Source organism: Rhinolophus sinicus, linkage group LG09 (genome assembly GCF_036562045.2).
Source record: "Rhinolophus sinicus isolate RSC01 linkage group LG09, ASM3656204v1, whole genome shotgun sequence".
Lineage (NCBI taxonomy): Eukaryota > Metazoa > Chordata > Mammalia > Chiroptera > Rhinolophidae > Rhinolophus > Rhinolophus sinicus.
This window is the reverse complement of record NC_133758.1, coordinates 68,052,741-68,071,958: the sequence shown is the minus strand read 5'-3', so window position 1 is coordinate 68,071,958 and position 19,218 is coordinate 68,052,741. Positions and strand designations below refer to the sequence as shown.

At 36.3% G+C, this 19,218-nt stretch overlaps 1 protein-coding gene across 1 annotated transcript in view; it reads right to left on the bottom strand.

Moving 5' to 3' along the window:
• NAMPT (nicotinamide phosphoribosyltransferase) overlaps positions 1 to 18,002 on the bottom strand; it is a 44,524-nt gene extending 26,522 nt beyond the window's left edge. Inside the window, exons 1-5 of the mRNA XM_019745377.2 lie at positions 17,739 to 18,002; positions 17,084 to 17,187; positions 8,431 to 8,587; positions 6,854 to 6,957; positions 4,817 to 4,945 (exon numbers count right to left, since the gene is read on the bottom strand). Coding sequence (XP_019600936.1) covers positions 4,817 to 4,945; positions 6,854 to 6,957; positions 8,431 to 8,587; positions 17,084 to 17,140 — 447 coding nt within the window. The 5' untranslated portion in view covers positions 17,141 to 17,187; positions 17,739 to 18,002. The remainder of the gene's footprint in view (positions 1 to 4,816; positions 4,946 to 6,853; positions 6,958 to 8,430; positions 8,588 to 17,083; positions 17,188 to 17,738) is intronic.
• Between the last annotated feature and the right edge of the window lie 1,216 nt (positions 18,003 to 19,218).

Sequence of the window (19,218 nt, the reverse complement as noted above, 5' to 3'; positions counted from 1 at the left end):
CTAACTTAACCTCTATAACCAATCACATCTAATCTCTGTTTCTGAAATTACTCCTTTGATTCCCTACCTCTAATCTTAGGTTCTCTGACTTACTCTTCATACCATCACTGGTTATCATTCTAAAGCCAGAGTTTTATTCAGGTTGTGTCATTCCTTAAAACCCTTTAATGACTATTTACTGCCCGTAGGGGAAAAGGCCAATTCATGCAGAAGTTTGAGGCCTTCTATAATCTTGCTTTGTTTAACATCTAAAGGTTTATCTTCTACTATATTTTCCACTTTGATGCTGCAATTTCCTTTGGGCTATTTGCCATTCTAAGACTATTGTGCCATTTCCTCAGCTCTTCCACGCCCTTATTAAATCTTATTTATTTTTTCTATTTCATGATTTCTTAGACAAAATTACCTATTTTTCTGCTACCAATTTAGCACTTACTGTTGGCAAGAATGTTAGTGGTTAGTTAAGGATGAACTGCTCCTCCCCAAAGGCCCTCATATCAAAGACATCTTACTTTAATTTTTGTGCCCAGCATTTTTTTGTAGCTGGTACTCATGTTCATTTGTTGAATTTAATTCAATTAGTTCTCACATTTTAACTTAGATTGATATTATCTCGGCGTACAGAAAGCTAAAACATAATGTGAACAACTCTAGTTGAGTTATAAAGGTAGAAGATTGACCTTACCCCTTGAAAAATGCCAGGGAAGGAGAGAAATAACTATCAGACACAGTGATCCTTCACATCACCATTTCCTTTCCATAGTCCAACAAAATCAGCTTAAATTATACTCTTAATAAAATCAGTCCCCTTTAAAAAAGATCACTGTAGGTGTAAGCAAGGGAAAAGAAAGGCAAGTTAGTTTGGGTTAATCCGAGGTCTAAATAAAGTAGGCCTTGTTGGAATATTTTCCAAAACAGCAATTTGCCCACATAAATCAAGATTTAAGTTTTTTGCTGAAAATCTAAGACTGAAAAATTAAAACTAAGACTGAAGTAAATGAACCTGCAAATTTTATTTAAGACGTATTTACTGTAATGTTACTGAGCGGAACAAAGAATTTTAACGCATAAGAAATGGTGTGGGATATAGAAAGGGGACTGGACCTATTCTGTTAACTAATCTGCTCACCTCTCAGGGCTTCATTTCCCCTGTGAAAGGAGGGCGTTGGATTATGTAATGCTTTTTAGAGTCAACTTTTCTTTTTAACAGGACGAGGTTTTGTTTCTGGTTGGAAGAGACAGTTAAATTTAGCCCAATATGCTCGTACCTTAGCCTCTCATAAGTCTGAGACACCTCTGTAGAACCCTTAGGCTCTTTTAAATATATTCTGAAATCTGATTTGAGGACTAAAATTTCTTCTAGCACTGATATTGAAATTGATAAAGCAATTTAATAATTTTAGTGGGTTTTAAAATTCAGCATATTGAAAATAACATATGATGAATAACAAGGAAAAAATGTGATTAATAACTTTGAACATACACTGGGAAAGAGAACTAGAAGGAGCACTATTTAGTACTATACTTAAAATGTTTTAAATCAAGGATTGCCTGAAGAATATCTTCACGTTTGTAAATAACAAGTTTATTGGATATGGTAATAGATTTCACACATAAGGTGGTGAATGGGAGTTTGGGATGAGTAAGAATAAGATGAACCTCCTGTAACCACACATAAATACTCACAAAGGATGCAAAGTTACTATGAAGATGTCTCTTCTGGAGACCTGGTATTGAAAGAGTCAACGCATTGTTTTATAAAACATGGATCTGTCAGAAACTATCATACTAGTTTGTGGCAGACCATAAATTTCTTTTCAGGTAAAAATACCTGAAATTATTAAAAAAGATATATTAATAGAATAAAAGGTAAATTTGATATAAATTGTTTCAGATTATAAGCAAATAAAAATAAGGAACTACGTACTTTCTCTTTTCTTCAAAATCTAACAGTCTCATATTGGATTTTACATTTAATAACTTTTAAATTAAAATATTTATATATTTGTTAAGAAACTACTGCTGTAATATAGCTCTATATAAAATTTACTTTATGATTTTCTAGTGAAATAAACCAAAATAATAATGATATTAAAAAGGTTTTTTTCTCTTTCTTTTCTTTTCCTTTTTTTTAGAGGCTAGTGTTTTTTTTCACTTTCTGAAGAGGATAAATAAAAATGCACATGAAGTAAGGCAGACTGGGAACTAGTTCTCTATGTCCATAAATAACTGCTTCATGGAAATTCGATTAGACACAAGGGAAGAGTACTTATTGACTAAATCCTCAAAACAGAAATCTAAACTAAGTGAAAAAAGGTTATGCACTGATGATGACTTTATAAGATATACTTATTTAGGCTCTTCTGGCTTTGAAGGTAAAAGGATAGACAAGATGACGTGGTTAAGAACTCCTCTACTTTTGTGTTTTTATAATACCATCCCCTCAAAATCAAATATTTGTCAGTACAAATACTATAACAATTGTACAAAAACTAATAAAATATGTTTTCTTTTACTTTGAGTTCATAATTAATTCAAAGTTTTAAGACAGCAATTAACTACTGAAAATCTTTATTTTAGTTAATTGTACACATTTTCTGAGCCTATTAGCTGATGGCCCATTAAGAGTCTAATTAGAAAATTTTAAATTTCCTGTCAACTTGGCAAAAATGAATTTCAAACATATTCTTGGACCTCTTGATTTTTCTAAATTTTATCCACCCTTTATAAATGAACCTCAAATATATTATTTTAAAATATAACAACAAATTAGTTTAACCAATAAACTAATAAGATAGAGTCAGTTCTAGGCACTAATACCTCTCAAATAGAAAGATGGTATTTCTATGGTCACCTTTGAGAATATTTCCTGTTATAAAATCTAAACTGCAGATTATAAATATCAAAACTGTGATCATGAAAAAACAGGATTGTGTAGGTATAGATGCAAGGAAAACAAACAAAAAGGCTTTAATACAAACTCAGAATTAGTAATATAGCCTTCTTTTGGGCTTAGAAATTGAACAAAATAATCAACAAATCTTGAATGTATAGAGCCTAAGTCCTTAACTTATTAGATAAAAATGAAGAAAGCAATTACTAAAAATTTGAATAAAATTCCTTCAGCCTAATTGGAACATAACAGCCATAAAATATCTTAAGTAACCAAGAATAGGAGGTCTGACAATTAAGCTCGTGAACTTGCCACTGTGCGCTTACATTGGCAGCACTGTACAGATAGCTCGGGAAGGTTTCATAACTTTGGTATATCAGTAGCTCATAGCTGTGTTCATGTGGATGTGTGGCGGTGTCTTGCTGAGTGGCGTTCATTATTGTCGTTGTGTGTTTTTGTGAGCCACTGTGAGGATGTCTGAGCTTAAATTAGAGCAACAAAAAAACATCAAATTTCTTGTTAAACTTGGCAAGAGTGGAAGTGAAATCAGGGACATGGCAATCCAAGTATATGGGGATAATGCCATGAAGACTAAATGGATTGTACACATGGATTAAATGTTTTTCTGAGGCGAGAGAATGCACCACTGATGAAGAGGTCAGGGTGGTCAGTAATGAGCCGAAATGACAAAAACAACGCAAAAATTCTTTGAATTGTGCGTCCAAATCATCGGCTGACTGTGAGAAGCATAGCAGACCAAGTAAATATCGAAAGAAAAAGTTAGGAAAGTCTTAACTGAAAATCTTGGCATGAGAAAGGTGTGTGCAAAAATGGTCCTGAAGGAGCTCACTGGTGAACAAAAGCAAAGGAGAGTCAGTTTGCCAAGAAATTTTGGAGAGGCAAGACGATGTTTTGGGCCTTGTTATTACTGGTGATGAAACATGGGTGTACCAATACGACGCTGAAACAAAGATTCGAAGTGTGTAATAGAAGGCAACCATTTCTCCACATCCAAAAAAGTTCCGTCACTCCAAGTCAAGAGTCAAAACGATGTTGCTAACCGTCTTTGATATCAGAGGAAGTATTCATCATGAATTTGTACCAATTGGACAGTTAACCAAGTTTACTATTTGGAAGTGCTGAAAAGGCTGCATGAAAAAGTTAGACGAAAACGACCTGAACTTTTCTCCAACATTTCATGGCTCTTGTATCATGACAATGCACCAGCTCACACAGCACTGTCTGTGAGGGAGGTTTTAGCCAGTAAACGAATAACTGTATTGGAACACCCTCTGTACTCACCTGATCTGGCCCCCAATGACTTTTATTTACCCAAAGATAAAGAAAATAATGAAATGAAGACATTTTGATGACATTCAGGACATTAAGGGTAATATGACGAAAGCTGATGGCCATTCCAGAAAAAGAGTTGCAAAATTGCTTTGAAGGGTGGACTAGGCACTGGTGTCAGTGTATAGCTTCCCAGAGGGAGTACTTCAAAGGTGACCGTAGTGATATTCAGCAATGAGGTATATAGCACTTTTCCTAGGGTGAGTTCGCAAACTTAATCGTCAGACCTTATACATCTGTGCTGTTTTTCTAATTTTTCACTATGATAATAGTGAAATTTATTTAGGATTGAAACAAATAAGATGGAAGCCAACTGAGCTTTAACAGCAATAATTCTTAATAATTTGATTTAGATAAAATCTCAGAACATTAGATTTCATTGGAAGGAAACTTAGATTATTTAGTTCACCTGTCATTTATAGATGAGGAAACTGAGGACTGGAAAAATTTTTTAAATTGTAGGAAATTACATAGCTTTATTAGTAGCAATGTTTAAACTAGAATCCAGTTGAATATTTTTTACACCTTCAATTAACATTAAATAAGAATTAAAAACAAAACAAAACAATTCACCTCAATCCAATTTGTAAGCCAGTAACACTCTGGATCTGTGTTTTCCACTGTGAAGAGAACATTTCCTCTGGGAATGACAAAGCCCTCAGGAACAGCTTTTACTTCTATTGGAAGATGCCCATCATATTTCTGGTAAGAAAGTCATGAATTTATTAATTCACCAAATGATATACAGTTACCTGTTTTAATAAGGTTCTTTATATTTTATAGAATCTAAACTTATTTGATAGAAACTGTCACTACAGATGTCATTATATTGTTAGTCATCCATCTAGTCAGAATATCCTCATCCTGATATAAAATTACTTAACAGCTTAGGCACTGACATTAATTTTTAAATTTCATGTTGTCAAAGTGCTTCTGCTACAAACATTTATCACTAGAAGATACAGATAATTTTAAACAGATCAAAAAAAGGTTGATTCCCCTCACTTTTTCAAAAGAAAGAGTGTATTCTTTCAAAAAAAAGTTTATTCCAAGAACATGATCTTTCTTCTAAGTTGGTCATTTTCATCAAAGAAAGGCTAAAGACTGAAAGAGAAAATAAGGGATTACTATTAAAGAGCAAAACAAAATAAAATAACAAACAAAAGAGAGAGAGAGGGGGAGAAAGTGAGCGAGTTCCCTGCCAGTAAAAGAATCTTAAATAGGTTTTTTCTTTATTCTGATAGTAGATCTGAAACCATTTGGTAGTAGATAGACCAAACATTAAGTATACTTTCTAGAGCTTCAGCAATCAATACCCAGTGCCACAATTCTCGTAGGCGAAGAATATATTTGCTACATGGTATGTTACTGGAAATTTAATTATGCCTCCCCTCTTTTAATGTAAAAGCTGTGGCTAACTTTTGGCTAGGAAGGCAAGTTGTATCAAAAATTCTCATAATTTATTTCTGTGATTTCGGACAAGGTAACTAGATAAAAGAACAATCTGTTTAATGAGAAGCTCTGAAGGCCTCAAGATATAGCAGAAAGAATACTACTGCCTTAGAAGTCCTGGAGGGTCCTAAAAGGAAGTAGGCGACCTTGGGCAAGTCATTTAATATCTCTAGGTCTCAGACTCTGTGCTTGTAAACTGGGGTTATACAAGATTATCTTTAGAGAACCTATGAATCCCTAAGATTCTCTGAACATAAAATCAAAAGGTTTATCACCCTGGCCACTGGGAATTATATTAACAAGCCTAGCACCTAACTTATGCATTACTATTATCTTCACAACATACCAAATGGGATAAGTGCAGGAGTTACCCAGCAGACTTTACTAACCTTACTTAAGACATGGGAAAACTACAACACAGAGTACTCACCTGACTTCTTCAAAGACCCATAAGTACCAAATAGTAAAACTCAGTATTACAATATAGGCATGAAAAATTTCTAATTATTTTGTGTTTAATAGTCTACAATTGGAAAGACATTTGTTTTTAGAAGTAAATTAATACTTAACATGGAAAGATGCCAATAGATCCCATTCCCAATCTATCTTTGTAATAAAGAGGACATTCAATTCTTATAACTTAATGTTCATGTCTTTGCATGCCCAAAAGTTTAAGCAATAGATCCAAACATGCTAAATATGAATATTACAGTACAAAAGAATAAAAAGCAACTTCATGGATCTGTACCAAACCATTCTAACTATTCAGTAAGGGAAATTACATAGATTTATTGTGTAGTGGTAGACACACAGCATCTGTTTTCTTAGATGTCTACAGTCAAGAAAATAGACCTAAATTTTGAAATTAACAAAAAACCCTGCCCTTTTCTTAATTAGTATATTTTGAAAGGACTAACTTGCCTTCCTAAAAACGTGCTAGTTATTTAAATTATAATTCATTATAACAAATCACTTAGACCTGCTGTAGATTCGAGATACTAATGATTTGCCACTAGAAAAAAATTTTTTTATGTTACCCTTAACTTTTCACAAGAGTGTCTAAAACAGCCATGATATTTGGGTCACTGGCAGAAAAGAATTGTAATTATACATCTAATCTAACAAAACAATAGAGCAAAACATGAAACCATTTTTTACCTCAAGAATGTAGTTCCATCCCTTTTCATTAAACACATCATCTTGAAAATGCTCTTTGTATACCTCTTTGGCTTCCTGGATTTTCTCTTTGGTCACTACTTTACCTAAAAGGATAAACTTTGGTTTACATTTTGAAAAGCATTCTGTCAGTTGCTGAGTTGTCACAGGATTAATGCCTTTAGCTATTTCACCCATTCATGGATAGTAAAACAAGAACTGAGAGGTTAAATAACTCACTGAGTCAAAAACAGAGCCAGCAAAGGAATTTGCACTTTCAATCACTCTCTCAAAGAACGTTAATTTCTTATTTGAAAAGTAAATGTGCAATATAAGAAATTATTACAGGTATGTTTTACAAATCACAGTAAATTAACTTCTAAGATATCTTTTCTATCTCTATTAATTGCTATGCTCCTTAAGTGTGAGTAAGCCTTTGATACAGATGATTTTCCAGGTGAACCTTCTCACTTTATTCATGAAGCATGTCTTCAGGGCTGATGATCCAAAAATTTTCAAAATTATTATATTTTTGCCCCCCAAATATACTTTTATTTAACTTTGGTCATCTGTAAAATGAGGATAATAATAGTAGAGTACCTACTTATTGAGCGGTTGGGAGGACTAAGTGACAACCACTCAATAAGTAAAGACATTTATGAAACACTTAGAATAAGGCTGGCCAATCAATATATTTTAGCTGTAAATAATAATAACTGATATCTTATGAAGCTTTTAAGCTGTAGAATTGAAGCGTGACATGTTTGGAAACTTTATATAAGATCACCAGTGAACTCATTTAAAATATCTTAGGTAGTCTTGCTGTAAAGAAGTATTTTTGCTATCCAAGGAGGTTTTCAAGTCTATAATGTAACTGAATTACCTGATTTTAAAATTGCCAAGATTATGGAAAAAGATTATTATCTGCATAAAATTTAATTTAATCTGTATTCAATTCTGATTATTTTTATTTAAAAAGGTCAAAGATGAAATTTTCCAAAATATATAAAACCCGTGGGAACTGGTTTCCCCCTAGAAACAATATTACAATACTGATTAGAAATAGACTTTCAAGTAAGAAAGTAAAGAAATTATTTTGGGGATTTTTTTGCTTTAATATGCATTTGAGACTAACTTCAGTTACAGGTAGTTGGGAAAAAATAGGGCTTTAAGGTAAAACTGACTAGCATAAAAATATTCTAGTTATAATTGCTACCTAATTCAAAATGAGTTCCCAAGTCAGTAACGACAAATCCTTTTTTTGTTGACTTAATGACTAAAGTCTATTAAAAAACCATATTAGCCCCAGAAAATTAGTGCCTTTTCTAAACTTATTCCCAAACTTGTTTCAGAAAATCTTTTTCATATTTAGAATACAAAGCACATACACCAATTTATAAGATTTAATGATTTGAAATTAACAGATTTTTTTAAAATTCAAGAACCCCTAAAGTAATTAAATAAATATCAAAAATTAGACTATTCAAAAAGTTACTTGAAATAATAAAATATAAAAAATAGAGGGAAAATTATGAAGTTATATAAAAGCAGTGTTTTAAATGTACTAGGACAAATAATACCTTTTAAGTACTTATTAAGAATGTACTGCAGCCCATAAAACACTGTTTCCTCATATTTCACCTTCCTTATTTTGGAGTTTTCTGTCTTCTTTTCACGGCATTCAAAGTAGGAATAAACTTTGCTTGTATTGGGTGGGTATTGTTTATAGTGAGTAACCTATATAAAAGAGAGATACTTGAGTTAGAAAACACCAATAAACTATAAATCACAAAAGAAAGGGCTTCAAATTATTTAAAACCAGAGAACTACACTTATTTGCTATTGATCAGCTTCTTTCCCTGGCTTATAAAAAATAAAAAAATAACTATCATACTTACTAAGATACTTTTAACAGTTCAGTACCTTAAATTCAAAACTACAAGAGAGTATTAAATTTTATAAATAAGCAGACTGAACTTAAGGAAGTACAGGCCTGTAGGCTGCACTTGGAACAAAAGTAAGATGACAGGTATCTCATTAGATCTTGAGGAACAGTCTTCTTTCAGGGGAAGGAGATGCAGCTGCACATACACAATATAAAAGAATGAGCTGAAAGGAGAATTTGGTACTGTTACTATCTACATGTGGTGTGTATGTTAAGTCCATAGTCAGTGACTTCCCATTGCTCTACTTCTTCATCTGTATAATGAAGGGGTGAGAATGCTCTCTTCTAAGTCTTCATAGTGACACTGAAAACCTGAATGAAAGCAAAAGCAGCAGTAGTGAAGAAAAAAAAAGAATCTTGTTTGTAATCTTTCTTTTGCTCAAATTATCTGAGTTAGGAAATAAATGCCTATACAATGCAATATCAAATTCTTATAAGTTTAAAGGTATGAAGAGGTATTATCACAAATTTCTTTTCCATGAATTTGGGTAAGAGTCACTGTTGAAAATTTATGTTTTTGTTTTAAGAAAAGAAAGTGAGTATTCATTATAATTTTAATTTTATTATATTTTAATGTGTTTAAAAAATTTTACCAATAAAAAAATAACTGTATGAATAATGTGTATTTGCCCAATTGAAAGAGTAGGAATAATAACGCCATAAAGCTTAGAAGCATTGGATGGTTAATTGGAGTAATGGTGGAATAAATCTCTGCAGATCAATTTTCATGGACTACCACTGTGAACATAAACCATTTTCCTGTTTAGCTCTGATCTCAAGTTTAGGAAAAAAACAACAACATTTTCCTTGTTTGGTTGTATAATCTTAGTCCCAGTAAAACTTGGGTTTTAATAAAAAATTTTTGTACTTCAGCACAAAAATATAAAATGAATATATCACAAAAGCTTAGAATACTTTAGTTGCCTCTCCAATAGAAGGAACTAGCAACTCTATAAAAATAGCACCCTTGTGTTGCTGACAGGCAACCCTGGAGGTGAATCTTTACGTTAATATGTGGTTTGACTGCCTAAGTCAGCCAACAGAGTTAAGAACTTTCTGTTTTGCTCAGGTACAACAGGTATCCATCCATACACTACAAGGTATAGGGAGGCCTCATCAAAACCAGTTTCTTTTAGGTTAGAACCCAGAGACTTACATCACTGTTAAGTTTAAGAAGATTTAAGAAGTAGGCAAGTGAAATAGCTAATACAAAATCCAGAGCAATTAGATCTATTAGGCAATTCACTACAATGCAAAAATAATGTAAATCTACATATGAATGATACCCTAGTAATAAATGATTACTATTCCAACTACTTAAAAAACTGATTAGAAAAAGATACCACCACTTAAAAACGTACCATGTATATAAAAATGAAAATGTCCAGTTTACCATCTAAATAACTCCAACTCTTTTAGTGGGAATAAGCAGTGAGGCAGAATAAAAGTCAATTATGATGAAGTAAAATTTGAAGAAGGGTCTGGATCACATTACACAAGTTTATAAAAAGTCAGATTCATAGTTGTTACTATCAAGTTTGACTGTCTTTACAGTGCAGATACTTAATGGTGCATCTTTATAAATTTACTTTTTCTACATCAGGTTTAAAAGTATTAGAAGGCAACTGAATTATTTTTATTTTCTGAGTAGACCAAGCAGTCAAAATCTAAATGGTAATGTCCCTAAACTATTTAACTCCATGTTGGTCTAAAAGTATACTAAAGTTTCCATCTTACAAATACTTCTGGACAATAATTAAATATGTTTATAATTTTAAAGCTTTACTTTAGCTATGTCCTTTAATTATGATATTTAAAACCTGTGGATAAATATTCAGAATGCCTCCTCTGAAAATAAATGTCATTAAAAACACAAAATTGTCCAGGCTGCTAAATTAGAAATGAAGTATGACTTCTAACATCTTCTTTGAAGAAACTTAAGAGAACTGTTTCAGAATTTAGCTAAAGAATCTAAGTCGTCTAGGCAAACTCTCAGGCAATTAACCATGAAACATAATTTACTATTATAATAACAACCTACTTACTAACACCCAATACTTGTATAGAAGAATAAAATGGTACGTTCATATCTATTTATATTGGCATATAACATTGTTTTAAGAGAAAAAAAATTTAAACAGAGCTTCTTAGCAAATAGTAATATAAAAATACAGTCAATAGATGACATAGTAATTCTAATTTTGCTAGGTTTCCTGTCCTCGTCATTTTACTTTCTGCTAAACTTGTCATTCTGAACTCCTCGGAACCTTAACCAGTAATTGAGATGATGTAGCAGAAATTGAAATTAATAAATTATTTTATAAATAGTTCATGCATTCACAAATATATACTCAGCACCTATCAGACAATGAGTACTTGGAAGTAAATAGACTGAAATGGCTTCTATTTTCACAGGGATGAAAGGTCAGAGAATACTACATAAATGAACAAAATAATTTCAGATCGAAATGGAAGCTATGAAAAATTAAAAGAAAATGATGGACTAGAGAGGGCCTGGGAGACTAACTAGAAGGCCAGAAAAGCTTCTATGAAAGGGTCACATGTAAGCAAGACCTAAATGACAAGGTTACAGGAAATAAGGGACAAAACAGAATGAAGGTCAGAGTAGTTGGTGCTTAGAGAATGGGGAGCAGGAGGTACATGGTGCAAGTCAGAGAGAGATGCAGAGACAAGAACATGTAAGGCTCACAAGCTACAACAAGAAGTTAGAATTTTATATCAAGTGCAATGGGAAGCCATTAGTATGTTTTAAGCTGGAGTATGATCTGATTCACATTTTACAAGGATCACCCTGGCAGTGAGCTGAAGAATGGATTACAGGGTGACCAAAGTGGAAGCAGGAGCATCAGGTAAGAGGATACCTCCAAAGACTAGGTTAGGTGAGAGAACTGGCTCAGGATCTTTGGAGGTGAGGAGAATTAGGCTGATAAACTAGATCTGGAGGACAAGGAGGGGAAGGAATTAAGGATGTCTCCTAGATTTTTGGCTTGAGCAACTGCGTGAATAATGATGCCATATACTGAGATGGGGAAAGCCTTAGAAGAAATGGGTAGGGAAATCAAGAGCTCAGATTCAAATATGTTAATAACGACAGAAAGTTTCATAGTATTCAAAATTAAAGTGAACTACATAAAGGGAGCTCTTAAATTATGTTGTTTAGCACTGCTTTGACTTCTATCACTCTAGAAAATGGTTCTATAAGAAATTTAAAATTTACAAGATGAAGAGAAAATAGCAAATTTCTCACAATATCCTCAGCAAACCTTACTCCGGAAAATGTTTCCTAAACTGGCACGACCTTCCTGCAGCTAATAGAGCACGGCCAGTAAATACTTGTAAATATATGTGTGGTAAAGAATATAGGCACACAGGAAAATGTAGCTCTTTTAATAAAACTTAATTTCAGTTATGTGATTGATTTACTTTATGAAAAGATAAACTTCTAGAAACTGTAATCCCAAGACTAAATATCCTTGGCCCAGGTATGACATTTAAAAAGAAGCATGAGCAATATTTAAGTTGTATAAAACTGTTCTGTGAGAGCAGTCTAACTTTCTCCTGAGCTTCTCTGGATTTCCCATACGGTTGATTTGATCATTCCAAGAGCATTCCTCCCACAATGGGATCACATAATCCAAGAATACCACTAACCCTACTATTCCAGTTACAATTTTATTTTTTATTACTAAGAAATAATTACAAGACAATATTTTAACAATATCTAAGGGCATTCAGAAGAGGATCCTCTCATCCTTACTCTAAAACTTTCTACTTCTTCAAAGCTAATGTGCTAGAAACAGCAAAAAACACAACTGAATTCTTCCTTTTTTTCTGTATTAAGATTTCTCAAGCTCTGGAAATACTTCTGTTTCCCCATTGTTGTGTGGCTTTTGAAGCAATAACAACTTCACAAATACAGCTTAAGGATTTTTGAATTACATTGTTTTGGGGAAGGGTAGAAACTGTAAAACCAGCTATACTCATTATATTGCCTCTTCTCTAAAATCTCCTGACACAGAGTTCCTGGAAACTTACACCTTTTCCCCTACACTTTGAAAAGAGATTTCATCAACCGACAAAGAGGACACCAGCTTCTGCTATTTTTGTTTTGCAAGATATTATACAATCATTACTGACCTAAATTAATTTTCCTATGAAGTATATTCATTATATATGTATTTTTTTATTTCTATTGCCTGAATTTTTCCTATAACTTAAAATAAAATGGAAAAATTGCATCGTAAGAATGCACAGGTAGTCTCTGACATACAAACCATAGCATACCCCACTCCTCACAGGCTCAGGCTGTCATGAGAGCCACTGTGACAATACTTAAGTGTCCATTTAGAAAGTGAAAGGGAAGCAACAATGACAAATAGGAACAGCTCAGAGGAAGGCAGTGGGTAGCTGAAGTTCAAGGCAGGACAAACTTGGCCGTAAGAGATCGTCATCTATCCCCAAATCCTTCCCTCCAAAAAGCCCAAACTTTTCAGATTTGTTATTCTGCCATTAAAAAGGAAGCAATATCTTCCTTTTAAAAAAAGCTGCTGGAGGCCGGCCCGGTGGCTCAGGTGGTTGGAGTGCCGTGCTCCTAACGCTGAGGTCACCAGTTCGATTCCCACATGGGCCAGTGACCTCTGCCCTCTACAACTAAGATTGTGAACAACGGCTCTCCCTGGAGCTGAGCAGCCAAAGGTTGGCGTGAGCTGCTGAGTGCTGCCATGAGTGGCCAGTGGCCAGTGTGAGTGGCCGGCAGCCAGCGTTGAATGGCCAGCAGGTGGCGAGAGCTGCCGTGGGCTGCTGTGCGTGGTGGACCAACGATTGCCGATGGACTGCCTCAGCTGGGGGGGAGCGCAAGGCTCATAACACCAGCATGGGCCAGGGAGCTGTGTCCTACAAACTAGACTGAGAAACAACGGCTTGGAGTGGAGGGGGGGAGGCAAAAGAAGGGAGAAGGGGAAGCTGCTTTGGGTGCCTAATCACCATACACAAATCATATAGCCTTTCATAAATTCTCTAAAATCAACTTTCACCCATCCTGGATTGTAAGAGACATCTCGTGTCTTTAGAATACCTAATAGGTCTCTGATATTTATTAAACCAATGATGAAAATATGCTGAATTCTAGATAACCAGTTTACAAATGACCTTTTGTGAAGCAACCCACACTGGACAGCACAGTTCAAAATTAATGTGTGATGTGGTTTAAACTGTTAAGTTCTTTAAGGATTACTATTTGTGCAAAATATTCATAAATAATATAAAATAATGTATTTTATATTAGGTTCAGGATAATATAAATAATAAATAATGTAAAATAATATAAAAATATTTCTATATTTTTTTCAACTACAGCTCAATCAGCAACATCTTCCATTTTAATCTGCTATTAGGTAAAATGTTCAGAAATGTTAAAACTATTCTCTGCTGTAGTTTGTTACAAACATTATCTACATAGAAGGGAAAGGAAGACTGGAACAGAAATACATCTTTTAATGATCCACTGTTATTTGGAAACTGATTAATAGTTATCCCAGAGATAAGTGAAAAGAATGACTTCTCTCATCTGAAAAATTCCAAGTGCTTAAATTTTTAAGCACCACAATGGTTAAGGCCAATCCAAATACACCTTTCCCTAGCTAGCTCAGCACAATGTAAATACAACCCAGTACATAATTTTACTTTAAGCCATTTTGAAAATGATTGAAGATATTAACATTTAAGATTAATTGTCCTTTTTATTTGTACCAAGAACCCAGGATGAAAACAGAACAACCACATTTACCTGTTGTCCTAGTTCCTTATTATGTATAATAAAGTATGAGATTACAGAAAGGGATATATATTTTAAAGGCTCTTCCTTTGGTCCAAATTGCCCTGAACCCTTTGGAGAGGATAAGAGTAAAAACAAAACACCCACATGTTGTCATGCACTTGGACACTATCCCATGTACTTGCAAAAATCCTTTTTATAGTCCTTAGACAACCAACGATCCTTTCTTCAATTTTAGAAAGACATCAACAATATTCTGCTCTCTTCCATCAACACATCTAAAGCCACTAGTTCTCTACTTTAATTGGTCAATAGTTTGTTAAGTACTGATAAGGATATGTAATAACATTCTCGTGTAATTTCCAAATAAAAGTTTCATTCCTTCTAACCTCAAGATGATCATTTGTCCCTTCTATACCCAAGAAGATAAAAAGGCAAAAATGGAATACAGGACATAAGGCCCACTAAAAATGTAAGGAAAATGAAACTTAATGACTAAAATGTCAGTGTGGGATACACAATCCACTTTACTGTACAGCTGTAAATCACCGGTATAAAGACACATCAACCTGACTGAATCCTCTTGAGGGGATTTTTTTGGGGAAAAACGAAAAATCCTACTAAGATGAAAGTCTTCTAAAAAGGTTTCATATTAGAAAGGGGATAAATATACCAGTCTGACTTGAAAATGGACAGGAATAAACATTATTAAACAGATGCGAATTCTAATGGTGAATGAAGTATGTCCTGCTAGGAGATTAGAAAACTTGAAGGTAACTCACTCTCCTAATTAAAGCATCCTAGGAAACAGATGTTAAAGCAATTTTACATTCTTTATGTATAATGGCTAGAGAAACTACAAACTAAAGGAACTTGTATTCCGTTTTGTTTTTAAAAGTTAGACCAGTCAACATACATTTACACTTCCCATTTCAATTAAATCATAAGTTACTACATAAAATTTTTTTTGAAAATTATTTTAAAGATTTTAGTTGAGAAAAGAAATTTAGTTAAGAAAAAACTATGAATGAAACCATTTTAAAATCACTATTTAAAGATATTTAATCACTATTGAAACACCATGATTAAACTAAGAAAACAGAATGGAAGTTTTAGGGTCAAGTAAACCACACGTGATAATACCATGAACTTGCAATAGTGTAGATTTCCACTTTAAAATTCCATTTATAAGACCACTCATTAATGACACTTGGTTCTACTTTAAATAATAACCCATCTAAATTATTCTAAGTAGAATCTTAAGCCAATTGGGAAGAAATGGACAAAACAAAACTTAAGTTAACCGAGATTCTCCAAAATACTTGCAATAGTTAAGGAAAGAAAAAGCAAATAAACAAACAAAAAACCAAAAAACAAATCACAAAAACATGAGAACATTATGCTTTACCACTGTATTTCAAACCATCGTGCTGCTGAAGTAAAACCTAAAATTTACTTCGCACAAGTGGGGTTTTTGGTTTGACATTTCATCTTTTGGCTAACAAAGCTTAGCAAAGTATAATCATATAATTCATATGCCATATAATTTGGAAACTAGGGGAACGAACTGCCATCTTTTTTCTAATCATTCTTTCTTTTACTAATGTGTGTGTTTCAAATAAAATTAATGGGGCAGCTATACATGCAAGTATCCAGTGCGCATGTGAACACAATGTTGTGGCATTTCTCTCTCGCTAAGTTCTCCAGGGTTAAAACTACAGTTCATTTAACTCCTCGTTTCACTTTCCTTTTCACAGAAATCCTGTAGCGGCCCTAAACGGCGTAAGGGCAGATTGGCCTTTGCAACAAGGAGCAAGAGATCACCAGGAGCAAAGCAGTTTGAAACAGAGCCCAGTGGAGTGGGACAGGGGTATCCAGCACCGCTACCGGGGACAGATGTGTCCTCCGTACCCGGGCTACAGGCAGGGAGGAACGTAGCTGGTTACTCCGGCACCCTTACTAGGACCTCGCCCACACCTTCCTGGAGAAGGAGCATTATCTGCCCAGCAAGAGCTGAGCACACCCCACTTCTCAAACCCAGGTCTGTCCCTCCACAGCGGAGCCCTAGGGGCAATTACCTAACTGACCCGCTCCTCGGGCGAGCCCTCGCGTAGGCCAGTTCAGCCCAGCCAGTGACGCCCAAGCCAGCCCGACCCTGGGCCCGCTGCCCCCGCCGAAAGCTGGACCCCCGACTGCAGGCGCACCAGCGGGCAGGCGGCGCCGGCTTGGCCCGCCTCGCCTCAGCCCCTCTCCGTGTCCCCCCACCACGCACTGCCAGGCCCCGCCTCCTGCCGTCCATCCCTCCATCCCTCCTCCATCCACCTCCTCTCCACTGCGGCGCCAGCTTCACCTGCCCAGCGCCGCCACCCGCGCCTTCCCTCCGGGACGCCCCGCGCTACAACCCTAGACCCGCCACCCCCAGCCCCGCAACCTCGCGCTCGCCCCGAAAGCGCCCTCGCCTCCTCCCTCACCTGCCCCCACCCCAAGCCTCTACCTTGTAGGAGTCAGTAGCCAGGAGGATGTTGAACTCGGCTTCTGCCGCAGCATTCATCTCGGACCGGAGTGTGGGGGCTGCGTGCCAGGGGCTGCCAGCCGCCACTGCGAGGAAGGAGAAAAATGGGCTTCACCGCGCTCCGTTGCTCAAGTCCACGCTCGGTCAGAGCAGGGAGGAGGGGCCTGAGGAGGGGCCTGAGGAGGGAGCCGTGACGCGACGCGGAGCTCGTAGTCTGGAGACTCGGCGAGCCTTCTCACCTCGGCCCCCCGCCCCATCACGGGGCCGCGGGGGCGGGGCCGTGAGGGGGCGGAGCGAGCTCGCGCGTGCGCAGAGTGCAGGAGGCGGGGCTGGCGGGGAGGACGTGAGGCACGCGCTCTCAGGGACGCTCACCCCGGGAAGCCGGAGGCTGCGGGGCCGTCCCGGATTGTGACCCGGGCCCCAGACTCGGTTTCATTTCTCTGGCCGGCGGGGCGGGGCCGAGAGGGGGCGTTTCCATCCTCGCTACTCCTGCAATCTGTTCGCCAGCCCCGCGGGCACCTTCCCGACCTACCCAGTCCTGGCCCGTTTTCTAAGTGCTTAAGTCACGCCACCCGGTTGGGGCCTGAGGAGCCTCTCCCTCTCTCCGTCTCCCTGTACCCCTCGCGCAGTTACTTACCTTTGTCTCCAGCTTGGATTAAGGCTGGAGCTGTTTGACTCCATTCCTCTTGTCCCTCCTGAGGAATAAGGGCTAAAGGGCCCCTTTAATCTGACACGTCGACTCCCCTTTCCTCCAGCTCTTTGATCCTTTGAGGGATACTTTGGCTTTCCAGGAGAAAACAGCCTGCGTCGAAAGGCAGGGACTGAATTTAGTCCTCACAGATGAGAGGACAAGACCTAATTGAAGCTAATATTGCCGAGAAGTAAACGGCAACAGGCCGAGTCTTTGACAGTGCGGAACTGACTTACCATGATTATAATCGTTAAATTTTGGGAACCGAGCTGGCAGTCTCAAAGAAAAAAGTGAAACGACGTCCGATAACTTCACTGAAATGCTGACGGTGCAATTGCGAAGTTCTCACACAGTGGTTGCGTTTTTGCATAAAACTAAGATTCCCTTTGTCCACGTGGTCAATACCCTGTTTCCCGGAAAATAAGACCTAGCCGGACAATCAGCTCTAATGAGTCTTTTGGAGCAAAAATTACAAGACCGGGTCTTCTATAATAGTAGTAAAATATGACCGGGCATTATAGTAATTTTTGCTCTGAAAGAAGCATTAGAGCTGATTGTCCGGTCAGGTCCTATTTTCAGGGAAACAGGGTAGCTTCTTTTTTTAAATTTTAAGATTTAGGTTTTACAAGATTCAAGTGGCCGGAGAAAAAGCGGTTTAATGAAAACTGGTACAGGAACTTTATATAGACTGTCCTCCAAGTTATTGGAAGTCTCATTTATTGGGGGGTGGGGGCTGTGACTTGAGAGACATTCATCCCAAGAAAACTGACACTTGTTCAATTAAAAGTAACTTTGATCCAGACTATGTTTTGGAGTCAGTACAGATTCGTGATAATCGCCTCCATCCATATATAGATTCAATACAGTCAAAATTCACAGAGGTGTCAAGATAGCTCTAGCACTCACTAAGGTAGTAATAATACATTTAGAATTATTTTTAGCAACAAGGTTTAAGAGAAAGGCTTTTTTTTTTGGGGGGGGGGTTGACCCTGTGTTTACTGGGGGAAATTACTTTTAAAGACAAATAACTTTAAAATTTTATTTTGGGAGATTTTGTTAATTTAGTTCAGAAAGGCTAATGATCCTTTTTGCTCCTCTTAATTTGGTGTTTTTCTTCTTCATTATTTAAAATTTCCATAACCTATTTTACTTAAGTGATAAATTATTTTTGCTTAGCTTCCTGGAATCCACGTATGTATAACTGACCATTGTTCTATGCTGCCTTATACAGAGGGGAAAAAAAGGATTCTGATTACAAAGTAGGCTTTGTTTATGGTTGCATTTTTGTTTTTAAAAAGCAAAGTAAACTTTGATCTTGCAGTATTTGAGTCAAATTTGAAGTTTGAAGGTGAGAAATTTAATATTAGTGCAAGTAAAAATATTAATATTATATTGACATGGCCTGTTAAATGTAGAAATAGTCCTA